At 43.1% G+C, this 14637-nt stretch overlaps 2 protein-coding genes across 2 annotated transcripts in view; both read right to left on the reverse strand.

Annotated features, from left to right (window-relative positions):
* The window catches only part of GRM8 (glutamate metabotropic receptor 8), an 829821-nt gene extending 825350 nt beyond the window's left edge, over positions 1-4471 (reverse strand). Inside the window, exon 1 of the mRNA XM_077123963.1 lies at positions 3956-4471. Within this exon, the coding sequence (XP_076980078.1) occupies positions 3956-4465 (510 nt within the window). The 5' untranslated portion in view covers positions 4466-4471. The remainder of the gene's footprint in view (positions 1-3955) is intronic.
* A 201-nt stretch (positions 4472-4672) lies between these two features.
* Positions 4673-14637, reverse strand: part of ZNF800 (zinc finger protein 800) — a 235708-nt gene continuing 225743 nt past the window's right edge. Inside the window, exon 7 of the transcript XR_013160490.1 lies at positions 4673-4778. The gene's annotated coding sequence lies outside the window, so the exon portion shown is untranslated. The remainder of the gene's footprint in view (positions 4779-14637) is intronic.

Consider the following 14637-nt stretch of genomic DNA (forward strand, 5'->3'; position numbering starts at 1 on the left):
AATCACCCGTATAAGAGCAGCCAGTATCCCATGGGTTGAGGTCACTCAGAATCTTCTGCTCCCAGGTGGTACTGGCTCCAGCCCTTTTTCCAACTCCCCTCTGATGTTAAAGCCTCCAGTCTTTTCATTTGCTTCTGAGCTTTGATTGGAAGAGAAACAAAGACAGGCTACCCTTTTCCTCCAGATCAGTTGAGCAGGGTCAGCTACACCCCCAGGGAGAGGAGGTGGCATCCACGAGGTGAACTTTCTTGGGGACTAAATGAACCTCCTCCATTGATACTTGAATATCCTGTATAAAGACAGATCCTTTCTTTCCACAGTTAGCTAACCTGTTGAAAATAAATCCTTCTCTGATTTAAACACAGACATCTAACATACAGATACCTGATAATACATAGGAAATATCTGGAGAACTTTGTCTCCTAGGGACACAGTTTTTCCAGAATTGTCCAAAAAAACACAAAAACTGAGACATTGTGAGATTTCTTCTGATTTTATTTTACTCAAAAATTTTCCATGCAATTTCAAACAGATCCCAACTACATTCTAGAAACCCCAGCTAATGTTTACTGCTGAACAGTACTTAATTAGGACCTTGTTTACACCCCTACGATCAAGGTTTTTTTTGTGTGTGTTTTCAAACCAAATGTTCTGCTTTCTTTAACTACGTTAATCCAGGAATAAGTGGCCATATATTGATTTTTATGCATTTTTTAGAGTCTATGTGTCTTATAATATCCTAGAGGGGCCCAAGTTACATAAAATGGTTCTATATATTCACGTGTATTCAAGTCATAGCATTTGGCTTAAGCAAATTATAATTTTCCAAAATGGAAGTATAATCTAATCCCCAACACACTGATTTGCTGATCATTCCTTTGATAATTGCTCTAATATTCCATGTCAGTCCAAACATTCAGAAAACATGAAAAGGACCATTTTCTATTCCAAGAGTGACCATCATCATTTCCCAATAAATATGCAGAGTGTCAGGAGATCCCATATAAGTCACCAAAGTAAATTAGAGCAGCACAACAATAAGTTGTACTCATCTCATTCATCTTCATCTGATTCCAGGTTCAGCTCGAGCATTTACACCTTCTCACTCGTTCACTTTTAAAGGAGACGATTTTCCAAGCATGGTGATTTGGTTAATAAATCTATTTGCTTCCATATGGTCAATGCTCACTCATGTGAATGCTCTGATCATCTATCAATAGCATCTACCACAGGTAATTCCCCCTACTAGCTCACATGGACCCACCCATTGTGCTTTGCTCAAAGGTAGCCAGAGCAATCCCTCCTGTGCTGGCCAGTATCTCAAGAGCTGGCCCAAAACATCAGGATCCACCCAAACGGTCTGTTCTAGTTTGCTAGCTGCTGGAATGCAACACACCAGAGACAGATTGGCTTTTAACAAAAGGGGATTTATTTCGTTAGTTCTTCAGAGGAAAGGCAGCTAACTTTCAACTGAGGTTCTTTCTTACGTGGGAAGGCACAGGGTGATCTCTGCTGACCTTCTCTCCAGGCCTCTCTGTTCCAACAACTTTCCCCGGGGTGATTTCTTTCTGCATCTCCAAAGGCCTGGGCTGAGCTGCAAGTGCTGAGATGAGTGGGCCGTGCTACATGAGGTATGCTGAGGTATGATGAGGTATGCTGGGCTGCTTGAGCTCTCTCATTTAAGCATCAGTGAATTAAATCAAACATCATTCATTACAGCAGGCATGCCTCCCAGCCCAATGAGGAGGTAATCAGCAACAGATGAGGTTCACATGCCATTGGCTCATGTCCACAGCAATAGATCTAGGCACCTTCATCTGGCCAAGTTGAAAACTGAATCTAACTACCACAGGATCAAAGGTAATTCTTTCACCTGGTCAAATGGGTGCCTCCAGAATTGCCCAAGAGAGTGAAGAGAGAATTGGGGCAGCAAGTGAGAGGAGAATGGAGCAGAGAGAAGCCAGGTCCAGCCCACATAAAAATTTTTTTAAAAACTCCTCTTTTGCCTTCAGGTGGTCTGAAGGAGAAAAGGCAACCCTGGAAGCCAAAGGAGACAGTCAGGTCCTACATTATGTTGTTAAATCCACCCAACAATTTAGCACGGTATTCTTATCCTCATTTTGCAGAGAGGCTGATCCTACGATGAAAGTAATATAAACAAGCTTGGAAAACCTCAAATAACCCCACCCCACTCCTCAAATCCTTGCTTACTTTTGACAACAGGAAGGAGACAGGATTTGTTGGAATTAAATGGGACTGATGGGAACCAGAACTCGTATCTAAGGGGAGGGATATAGAAGGAAGGAGGAAGATTCTCTTATAGGCTTTCCTCTTCTCTAAAAGTGAGTGTAACTGAACCATAGTTGCCACCTTAAAAATAGAAAAGAGATTCTCTGGAGCAGGTAAGGAGACAGATCAAGTCCAACAGGAAAGAACAGTTGGGAAAATGGCTGAAGCTATCACCCCCTGGGAGCTGAAAATACAGAATCAGGCAGCTGGGAGAAATCCTAGATCCTGAAGAATCTTGGTTCTGCATTTTGCCTCCAGGTCAGGGGCCAGTTAACCCAATAGAAATCATTAACTGCTTATTTTCCCTTGAAAGTTTCCAGAGATGGAGAATGAGAGCACTATTGGCTGCCTATTTTCATCTTTTGTCCTCACTACAGCTATGCTTTACCCAAATGTCTCCTGAATCCCCTGAAGCCTGTTTGTGCCTCCTTAGATTCAGAGCTCTTATTCTTCATTTGAGAAAATCTCATTAATCTAAAAATACCCATTAAGTTGTCTCATAGCACTATCTCCTCTAAACTAAGGAAATCCACACAGAAGCTGAATAGCCATTGGTTGGGGAGTGGAGTTCCACAGAAATGGGATAGAATAGACAGTCCACCAAGGTATCTTCAAAACCAGAGACTTTGACTCAATTCCTTTAAACTTTCTGGTAGTTTTCCATCACTTTGTTCATTTTTGGCCCAGTGTCAATCATCTGTGCAACTTCTTCATATTCTCTTAATATTTTAATTTAATTTGCATAGTAAAGTTTCTCACAATATAAAATGAAACCTCATTAATTCAGAATAAGCTGCAAAAGTCATGTCCCAATAAGTAAGAAATTAGAGTGAAAAATATTTTCAATTAAGAGAAATAATATCTCACATAATATGTCTATTTTGAGAGACTATATAATGGATATTAATAAATAAGATGTGAAAGTTAATGAATATGGTAACAATGACCATTTTATGGCATTTTATACTTTTCAAAATGTTTTTTACATATAATATTTCACTTAGCCAATTTTATTCAATATATAAATGCAATTTATAGACAATCAAAAAATCTTGACTTATCCTCCTAAATTTGAACTTTTGACAAGCCAGGAATTAAATATAATTATTCCACATCTGCATCAGAGCAGTCTGAATTAATGAGGTTATGCTCTATTGTAGCTATAATAAACCCGACAATTTTATGGCCATCTTATCTCCCAGAATGTCACTAATAACCACACATTCGTAATAACTACTGTTTCCTCCCACAGGCTCTTTTGTCATAACACAGATCCCACTTTCTTCACAAAGTAAATTATCTTATACCTCAATAATAGCAAGTATCATAGAAACGTCTTTAATGAAAAATGTGCCAATCGTTCATTATGCTCTTTTTAAATGCTTGCTTTGATTTAAGCTGAGCCTCAATGAGGACATCCTATGACGCTGTAGACCCAATATGTCCCAGATACGACTGCCATTCTCTTTGGAAAAATAAAACAAATTACAAATTGTAAGTAATGGAACTAAATCAACACAGGGAGAAGCCCAAACACAGTATCTCCCATTCAAGGAACCTGGTGACCAGGAGGGAGTTTTACAAACATCTTCGCCTGCAACCTGTGGTTGGAATCAGAACACTGTTCTCCTCTCATAAAGACCAGAAAGGTAACGCCTTTACCTACCTTAAAAAGTCTTAAAATGTTAGCAACCATGATGGACACGGAGCTTGCTGCAGCACCTATGACGCCAGAAATCTTGTCGGGCTTGGTGAAAATGGGTGGATCTCCATTAGCACACTTCACGTCGGAAGCATCTTTCTCTATTAATGCCTGCACAAAAGTCAGCGACTGCTCCAAAGCATACGTGTCCCTGGAGCAGGTGTCAAGGATGCGGACACCCAGGGTGATGTTGGAGAGCAAGTCAGGGTCCTTATTAATCTGGTCGATTGCATAAAGCATGGCCTCGAGTCTGTGGATCCCCTTTTCCTTCTTCAGCTCCCCACAAGGCACCCCTCTCTCTCCCTTTGCATGGACAGGAAAGAGACCCCCCAGAATGATGTCTCCATCCACTCGTATGGAATGGGCATACTCCTGGCTGTGAGTTCTTTGCATCATTGTGAGGATCCAGTAGAACTTGGCGGTCAAGAGGAGGAAACAAGGGCAAGAGTTTGATCGCTTTCCCTCGCATACCATTTTCTCCACAGGTGGTATTGCAACCCAAGACCTGAAGTTTATTCTTGCCACAGAGGAAGAGAGACCACCTGAGTCTGCACCTTCTGGAGGCTACCATCAGGGCCCATAGGGAAAAGGCTCTGTGGTTTTCAGCAAGTTTTCTTGATTTGAATGTCACAGTGAATTTCCGTCAGACCCCTAAGATTCGATTTTACTTCCACGTAAGGTCAACTTGCCTGGGATGATGCAGAAATTGGAATAACATCTGAGGTTCTGACATTGGATGAGGTCAACAATTCATGTCCTTGAAGTCAGCCCTGTAGCAGAATTATTCCTGTGGAGGGGTTAAAGAAAAGAGGAAAAAAGTTCAGCTCAATGGGTCTACAGTTTTCATATTTTAAGCCCTGTTTACATCAGCCTCTCTCTTTTTTTAATTTCCCCTATTCAGTAGGAAACTAATTCTTTTAGTCCCCCTGTGACTTTGAACACCTGGCTGCACCGCATCTAAACAGGGAGATTAATGACACTTTTTGAGCAAGGGAAACAGAAAAGTATCAGAAACTAGGCTTTCTCTCAAACCAGAAAGTAATTTTATTTGCCATTTTATTTTAATAAATCCTATTTCAGTGAAGGTAAAAACCCTATGATTTGTGGCATTATTTCACGTCAAATCTGCTTTTACTTTTTACAGCTCTCTGATTTAGCATTTAAATTTTGTCCACAAAATCAGAAGGAAAGGTTATTTTCTGTGATGCATCTGGCAAGCCAGTCATCTGTTAATGACATTTTTTGGTGCCTCCTATCTCCCAGTAGGGAAAAATGGTTATTCAATCACAAAAGAAAAAAAAAAAAAAACAGTAAGGAAAAGAAATCCACCCAAGGTGCCCAAAATGTATATATTTTACAATTTGTGAAAATTTTATTTCACATAAATTACCTCTTTGTTCTCTATCACAAAACAAAGAGTTGAAAATTACACACATAGTGAGGGTTAATGTGAAGATATTCCTGTTACCATTGTCAGAGCTTCCTATTAATTTGCTGGGGTGGAAGCTTAGAGTTCTGAATAGGCCTTTATCGTAGAATCACTAGGATCACTAGCTAGAAAATCAGAGCTGGAGCTCAACAGAAGAGCTTCTTCGTATTGCCTGACTCAGCAGGGAAAATAACAATTTCATCAAGACTAGAAATAACCTAGAGTGAAAAGCTCTACAAGCAAATCTATAGAAGAAGTTTGTTCTAGGGCCTTTGTTTTTAAAGAATTTCATAAGAGTTGTTGAAAGAACTTTTTTAAAAGTTTAAATGAAAATGAGAGCTGTCTTAACATAAGGGAGTCTGAGATTTGAAATGCACATGTAATGAAGAGAATAAATAGCATCAACTTACTTTGGCAAGATGGTTAATCTAATGCTCATTTCTAACCTGTTTATATATGAGCTTGAAACCTGAAATTTGGACAATTCTCCTCTACTCTAGCCAACCAACATCTGGTTGTATTTTCCATTCACTTGTTCAATTTCCACTTCATCAAGTTATCTCTTCCTCTTCCCCATTCCAAAGGGAATGATGGTGCCTCCCTAGAGCACAACTGAGCATATGTCCAAAAAGCGTTCAGAGAAAACTGCACTTTTTTCACTTTCAGATTAAGGAAGGGGGTGGGATGTCATAGCTCACTTTTTCGAGATTAAACCTGGCGCCTGGCCAGTTGGAGACCCACTGTACAAAGATAGGTCTATCCTGCCTAGGGCAAGTATTCTCTGCCTCCTGGCCCATAGCTAAGCACATCTCACCAGGCAGCTGATAGTGCCTCACACTCAATTCTCTTAGCAGCTGCTTTTCCCTCAGAAAAATCTGCACATTCCACAGAAGAAAACACTTGGGGGAAAGTCAACTTGACTTTCAGGATGAAATCATTTACACGATAGACTCTAAATTATACCAGCCACCCATTAAGACAAGTAGGATTAGCCTTTACAGTTTCGCAAGCAAGAACAATTACATTACAGTAAAACCTCATTAACTCAGACCACTAATTCAGAATTTAAAACCACGTCTACATGGCTAGGTCTGACCCTTAGCATATCCTTTCTGCGAGAGGCCAGAACAACTGAATAAATAAGGTGAAGAAGAAATGTTTACGGGAGCAAAGGAAGGAGGACTACATCTATTCTCCAAAGACCAGCCTTTTTTCATTCACCAAGCCTCCTCCCAAGTACTTAAAAGACTTAAAAGAATAAATGATTTTCAATTATAAACTAGCATAAAAACAGTCTATCTGTTAATCACAAGTCAAACTTACCTACTCATGTGGCATTAATCTATTTCCACATGTACGCCTCTAGAAGTAAAACAATGAGTTTCCCTTAAAATCTTTGGTGTTTGCAATAATTTTTATTCTCTTTAGAATTTCATAGGTATGTTTTGAGCTTTAATTTAAGGAAAGGCCAGCAAATGAATAGCACTGAGGCAGCAATCACTTCTGTTTAGTGGGATGAATGCACTTAAATGGAAGACAAGAGGTTCACTTTTGATTATTATTTATGCACAACGCACTTGACTCTTTGCTTAGTTTCCTCCTCTGCAACATAGAATTCGTGGCATGGAAGCTTGGTTTTCTTGTTTGTAAAGGGGTGATAGGACCTGTCAGACATCACACATGAAAATCATGGTACCTGGCCCAGGGCAAGGGCTCAGGACAGGGGCTAACTCTGTAACAAGGTCTGTAATCCATTTTTTACTGAAGTAAAGTAACTTTTTCTGTATTTGGTGAGATTTTTCATGGAATTTTGTTTGTCATTTTAAAAATGAAATCAGAGCTACTTATAAAACACTGAAATATTGCAGTATTTCAACATTGAATACATTGCCATAAAAATCACAGACTTGACAGCAGGAAGGTTTAGCTTCCCTTTTAAATTCTAAGGAAAAATAGATTTGAATGTTTAGTAAAACTACTTCCATTGTATAGTCTTACACTGTCTAATCTTGCACATATGCAATTCTTTTGTGTTTTAATCTAACTCACCCTGGTTTGAGTCAATGAATTTTAAAGAAATAATGACCTTTCTGTGCTAGGGATCTAAAGAGCTCTATTTCATGTTCTGGGCTAGATTTAAAATAAAATAGTTTTTCTCTCTATCTGACCTTCTGCTGAGATTTGATAACAAACCTTGCCTATGCTAATGGACTTGTTCAAGAATGTGTGAGAGCTGCACCCCAGAAAAGGACTGCAGAGAGAAGCCCCACATTCTTTCTGAGCCCACAAGAGGGACCTTACAACCCCGCAGAAAAGTTTAGCCAATTACTCTCTTGGCAGTTCCTGTTCTCTCCCTCACTGCCAGGTACACATCCTTAGCACTTCCTTCAAATTCCCTCTGGGCTGGTCTACTGGGGAGCAGGTCCTGGGGCTGGAAGTTGCAGATCTGAGGTTCTCTACTCCTGCTCAAGCTGTTTTCTGAAAGGCCAGTAATAAAAGCAGCTCCTAAAGAGCCAGAGTCTTAAATTTTGCTAATTTTTAATAAACTAAGTACTTCTGTATACCAAAATTTCAAGCATCTAAGGTAGTAGCTCATTGAATTTTCATGTACTAATCATTAGCTCTTGTAACAAGAGAAAAGAAAGCTCATAGTAGTTTTGAATAAGACCCAAAGCCCTAAGCTAGTGAGTAGCACCACAGCCAAAATCCTCAGACCTGGAGGTGTATCCTGCTTTGAGAAAGGCCCCAATGCAGCAGGAACTGACTGCTGCATCATCTGGGAGGATGAAGGCACTGCCTCTCTACTTAAATCTTTCAGAAGTGTGTATCCTTCAATGGCTAGTTCTTTTAAGAACAATAATGTAGTCATTGCGAAGGGTCAATCGGCGGGGGTGGGGGCATTTTGGGAGGAGTATGACTGTTGAATCTCTCAAAGGGTTGAAACTATCAAACGTAATTTGTCTGAACACTTCTGCTTGAAATCAGATTTCCTGGCCAGCCTGTTGCCAATGAGAACAAACCTACCTACCCACTTCGGTTATTTTAGGGCATAATATGGTAAATTCCTTGCTAAGGAATATCATTAGCAAAGAATTGTATTTTTTCTCAGAACAAGACTAAAGCCATACTCCTATGCTACATCCTCTCCAGCTCTTCAACAAAATGGTTAAGCCGAATGTTATCATCAACTAATAACATTATAAATCCATCAACTTCACTTGACACTGCCCACATTAGCAGCTCTATTTGGTTGTTTTAGAAAGTGCATTGCACATCTCTGTCACCTCCAATGCTGCAACCTGTGTACATGGCTGGGATTCTTGGTAGAAGGAGAGTAGAGAGGGGACAGACAGAGCTCTCCCCTGGCCAAAGGAGACCTGGATTTGAATCTTCATCTGGCAGTGATTGGCTGGCGACACTGGCTCACTTCTATGTGTTTCCACTTCTACATCTGTGAAATGAGTGAATTGGATCATACGATCTCTGAGTTATCTCCAGTTCTGATCTTTTATTATTTAATAATGAGGGGATATGAAATTATGCTCAACTATCACACGAGGCTTTGGCAACAGAACATAAAATTTTTTATTTTGTTTGCAAGCTGAATGACTTTTTTCCCATCAGTGAGAGGATTGGGAAAGCTCTTCTATACAAACAAGCCCCAAATTTAGAAAATCCGATACATGAGAAGCTCAACTTACTAAACAGATAAATTAGAAGGTGATTATTTGCATTACAAAAGGATTCACTACAGGTTTCCTTTAAATAACAAATACAATCTGATTTAGTGGAATTCAATTTGCACCTTTTTCCCCCAGAAACAAAGCTATTGTATAAAGAGACGGTATTTAAAGTAATGAGAAGCCACTTTTATATGCATCATATAAGAAAGGAAAAGGAGGTGAATCCAACATTTCTTGAATGCATATAGTACGGTTGGAACATTATCTCATTTTCTTCTCATAATACACCTACGAGGCTGATCGCATGGCCCCCATTCAGCAAATGAGGAAACTGAAAACAGAAAGATTATATGACTGTCTAAAGTGTTGGGCCAGGATTCAAATTCAGGACTGCTGGTTCATGTGTTCCCTTACCCCATTCTCCCTGGTACAGAAGATGATGACAGACACTGAGCTGACCCTGATTTGATAATGTGGACTGTGGGTGTGGAGTCGTAAGGTTAGAATTCCCAATTCTAATCTCACTCTCCCACTATTCACTAATGGCATTTGGAAATTCACTTAACCTGGTTTCATTTTCCTCATTTCTAAAATGGAGAATGATTTCTACTCACCTCCCAAGGTTGTGAAATCATAATATATACTGGGTGCCAAGTACTTTGCAAACTGCCAAATGCTGAAAGAATGTTTAGGGAGGCTATTAGTTTAACCCTCATTCCTAGAACTATGCTATTTTACTGGTGTATTGTACTTAGAAGACATAAGAAAAACACTTTCCCATCACTCTCAGAGTTAAGAAGAACTTCTAACAGTCTCTTTCCAAGGAATCCTCCCTGGAGAGCCCATATTGAAGACAAGGAGCTTGAAGGAAAACTGGAAACAAGGATATAAGAAGAAAAGTCAATGGAATCACAATATTTGTCCTGGCTAGCGGAAGGTCACATGACACTTAGAGCATACAAAGGGCTCTTCTGGAGGAAGTGGTGTAAGATATTCTTCTATAGTGAAAACCAGGTAATAGGAAGGTTTCCTCAGTTGTAAACCGATCATAACACAGAGCTTCTGCCATGAAGGATCGTTACCACTGGAACAGTTGACTAATAAATAGCCAGCGGATTTCTTTCTTTAAGTATAATCTGGCATGAAAAAGTATGAAATTGGCAATACATGTGCTCCACAACCTCCACTTGCTCCTCTTGGGCCTCTCCTACATCTCCCCACTTCAGTCCTTCTGCCACACACCCCCAAGACCTGGATTTCCTTCCTCCCTCCCTCAGTACTGATGGGTCCTGGGTGGGTCACAACCTCAAGAGTGAATGGATTCATTAGCAGATATCAAAACCTGAAGATGCATTTCTGTCATACTCCCAACGGAACACCTATATTTTCAAGACAATTCCTAGGAAACCCATAATTTCCTCACCAGAGAAACCGCTCTAATAGTGGTAAAGGCTGGCCATATTACAAACCAGAGCAGGGAGCTATGACGAAGCAGGAGCCTTTAACAGAGCTCCTCAACCACCCGAACAGCCACGCCCACATTCACAAGGTAGATTTGGGGATGAGAGACTACATCATGGGCCTTCCCAGCCACTGAGGAGTAAGTTCTTCACAACTTGTCAAAACAGTAAATAGAAATAAAAATCAAATAACATAGCTCTCTGAGCCAAAAATAAAAAAGAAGTAAGGAAAGAAAAGAAGGAAGAGAAAGAGGGCAAGAGAGAGAATCCAAATATTAAATCCTAGCAGAGAGGAAAGCCCCTCTTGAAAAGGAAACAATATAATCCAGCAGGATCTCTGTTCACATCCCTTTCTGGAACAACATGGAATGATGGTCCCTTCTGAGCAAACCACAGGTGTAAGCCATAGTCTGGTGATGCCCAATCAGATCCTATCAAGAGAATAGCAACAATTTCCTGAACCTTCACAAGCCAGCCTGCTCAACATAGGCATGGAGACGTGGCAACATCTTCTTTCAGGACACTGGACTAGAGCAACTCCACTCCCCCAGACAATAGCAAAGTACTCCCTACAGTGTTCTAACCATGGGAGGGAGACAATGGGAAAGAAACTTGGAAGGAAAAACATCACTGCTTTCTTGAGCATGTGTGTAGTCTTCTTTCTGTGCCTCATGCCCTGAAGACAATGGAACATTCTTACACAAAGATTGGCAGGCAACGCTGCTAACATGAATGTCAGCCGGGTTATTTGCTGCACAAATACCAATTAAACAAGCCCTGCAGCAGCTCCAACCTGCCCAGCCAACTTTGAAAAGAGCACATCTCTCTAAACTTTCTCCTCTACTTACTAGAGCTCGGCTGTTCCTTTTCTATATTCCTTTTGGATTTGGATGTTTTTAGAATTATTCAAGCAGTCATAATTTGCCAAGGGGGCATGGTAGGGCAGAACTAGCTAGCACAAACCAAACAGAACAAATCAAGCCTAAATAACAGTACAGAGCTGTGTTCTCAGCACCTTTTTCTTTATACTGGGTAATTCCTCTCCTGAGAGCCTCTTTTGTAGATTTCTTCCCACGTCCCTGATTTTAAAGCAAGAATTCTCTGTCTTTATCTCATATACAACCTGTAGTTGACTCTGAGATGCAAGCAAGATTTAAAAATCTTGCTTCGTTTTTCCTGATGGATAAGGATTTTTCTCTTCAAATTATCAAGCCATATATTTTCAAGAACCAGAGAATGAATTTCAAAGTGCTAATTCTGTCTCCTACAGAGCTCTTTCAAGATGTTATTCACAAGCAAGTGACCAAGGTAAATTAAAGTGCTTTCTGTAGCCATTTGTAATTATCGACAAACAATTTTATAACAGAAAATGGAAATTACAGTCAAGCCCAATAAGCTGTTTATCCAAGATCTACCTGCTGGTGGCTCTTCTCTCGCTTTCTCTCTGTCTCTCTCTCTTTTTTTTCTTTCAAACAAAATACAAGCTCTCATCGGAATGCATTTCTCCCGCTTATCATTTTTCTTGTAAACATCTCCCAACTAACCCTAGTTTCCAGTTCTCAATGTCAGTTGGCAGGATTTGTATTCAGTCGCTGAAGTGGCCGAGACGGTCACTATCTTGGGTTTTCTTGAGACTCCGTCATCGTCAGGTCTGTGGAAAAGGATCATCCCCAAATGACAAATAGGGCATTCCCTCCTGGGCCGGACTCGTTGCGGGAATTGAGGGGTTTGTGCCTCTGCAGCGAGCGCGTCTATTTCCCCTGTCTCTATCTCCGGCGCACGGACACCCGCTGACCCCAAGCTCTGCAATTTGAGCTTGAGGGAAGCAATTCCTCAGCGAAGCGCCGGGGTGCCGCCTTACGCAGTTGGGTGACTCGCACGCCCCTCTGCATTTCATTTGCACCAAGGGAGCGTACTAGACGTTTTTTTTTTTTCTTTTCTTTCTTTTTTTTTTTTTTTTTTTTTTGTGATTCTGTTGTATTTTCATCAACTGTACGAACCTTAAGGGATCTCTCCGGAGCTTGGGCGGATGGGCTGGATCTTGGCGTGACTAGGAAGTCTCTCTCTCTCCCTCTCTCTCTCTCTCTCTCTCTTCCCCCCGCCCCGCCCCCGCTCCCGCTCCCCTTTTCCTGACTGCATCCTCCTTTTTCTTCTCAGTTCCTTCAGCTGTCGAACCAGGGCTCTAGGTAGAGCCCAAGGCTGTTGAGAAAACTACCTGGCTCCGCTTTCCTTTGCCGCGCGGCACTGGGTTTTCCCGAGCTGCCCCAGCCCTCAGCGAGCCAGAGGATCCAGGCTCCGCGCGCCGCCGGGCGGGCAGTGCCTCATCCCCGCCACACCTGGCAGCCCAGAGCGCCCACGCCCCTCTCTGGCCCGCCCGAAACTGGAGCCACGCTGGCTGCGGGGACTTCCCAGGAACTGCCAGGACGCTTTTGCCTTTGCTTTTTAAACTCAAGTTTCTCGAAATCTTTTCCCCTTCTCCAACCCCCAACAAAACACTGGTTCCAGTGTTTTCCCGAAATTCACAAAAGGGGGGCGCAGAGATCCTAACCTCGTGGGGCCAACTCGGAAGACGGAAACTCAAAGTGGAACATACGCTGTGTGGGGTGGGGGTCTCGGGAACCCGCAAACTGCCCGGCTTCTCCTGAGATCCTCATGGTCCCTAGATCCTGGTCATATACCCATCCAGCCTCCTGCCCAGGAAGTCGGGGGTTACCCCAACTCCTCCCGGAAGCCTCTAACTTCGGAAATCCCTCCCGTTAGATTTGCTTAACGAAGGTACCTCGTCATCTCGGCGGGGCAAGTCCGGATTCCGCCAGGGCAGGTCCAGGAGGTCACCCGGGCAAGCTTCCGAAAAGGAGCGCTTTAAAATCCTGCCGTCGCACGCCCCATCAGAGCATCGTAGGCGCGCCTGCCCGCTTTCCGTGGCCCTCCATTCTTCTGTTCGCTGAATAAACTTTTGGGGGATCACATCTCTAAACGTTGGGAGTTCCAAGCTAAGCCTCCCTCTTTTCTGAACCTCTTTACTGGTATGTAATCACGGGAAGACAAGAGGGGTGGCTGCCTTGTTCTTTGCAACGTAAAATCAACAGACACCCAATCAAGCGCCAATGCCCGGCCAGCCCCTCGCCCCCTGGTGCCCACTTTCCCTCGCCCCCCATTCCTGTCACCTCCGCCCGCAGTTCTCTCCCAGATTGCGGGTGCGCAAGGCTATCTACTTGTGCCAAGAAAAAGCAAATCACTAAAGTGATCCGAGAAGAGACGGTGCACCTGGCTGTCCACTGAACAGCTTGAGGGAAGAAAACGGAAAGGGGCATAAAACAAGGGGTATCCTCCTTTATCAGCAAGCACGGCATGTGGGGAGCGTTTGGGGGCTTTTTTTTTTCCTTTGATTCAGCACTTGCTTTCCTCTTTTCCTCTTTCTGCTGCTCGGCGAGTCTTACCCTGCTCCCCGCAGAGGGCGCGGTGAGGAAGCCCGCGGGGCGCCCGCAGCTCCATATCAGTGCCGCCGCCGCCACCACCGCCGCGCGAGGCGAGCACAGCGGCCGCACTTGTGGCTGGTCTCGGGGCTGAGGGGGCTGAGCTGGCCGAGCCGGCGCCAAGTCTCTTCCATGTGAATAACAAATACTCCCACCCGCGGCCGCGATTGGTCTGAGCCCGGCGCCTCCCGATCCTCCGCCCGCGGCCATTCACCCAGCGCGGCGCGGGGGGCCGCGGCCGGAATCGCGCGGGGGATCGCCAATCGCTTCGCGCCAACAGTCACCTCGGGGAAAAAGAGGAGGAACCCCGAGGGGCGGGAGTCCCTGGATTTCGGTGTCACCAAGCTGCCACGGCGCTGGCAGGGAGAGGGAGAAGAACGGTGGATCCCCCTCTGTGCTGCTTCACCGCAGCCCGAACCCAAGCGGGAACCAGAAATGTCAATCGTTCCGATAAATTTTAAAAAAAAAAAAAAATTGTAATCACCCCACCCGCCAACTCCGCCCCCACCCCGACTAAAAAAGGGAGGACCCAAGGACGGGAGACGGGGTTGGAGGAAGAACCGGGAGCAGATAGGAGGAATATGGCTGTTAAGGAGCT

The sequence above is a fragment of the Tamandua tetradactyla genome, chromosome 1 (assembly GCF_023851605.1).
Source record: "Tamandua tetradactyla isolate mTamTet1 chromosome 1, mTamTet1.pri, whole genome shotgun sequence".
NCBI lineage: Eukaryota > Metazoa > Chordata > Mammalia > Pilosa > Myrmecophagidae > Tamandua > Tamandua tetradactyla.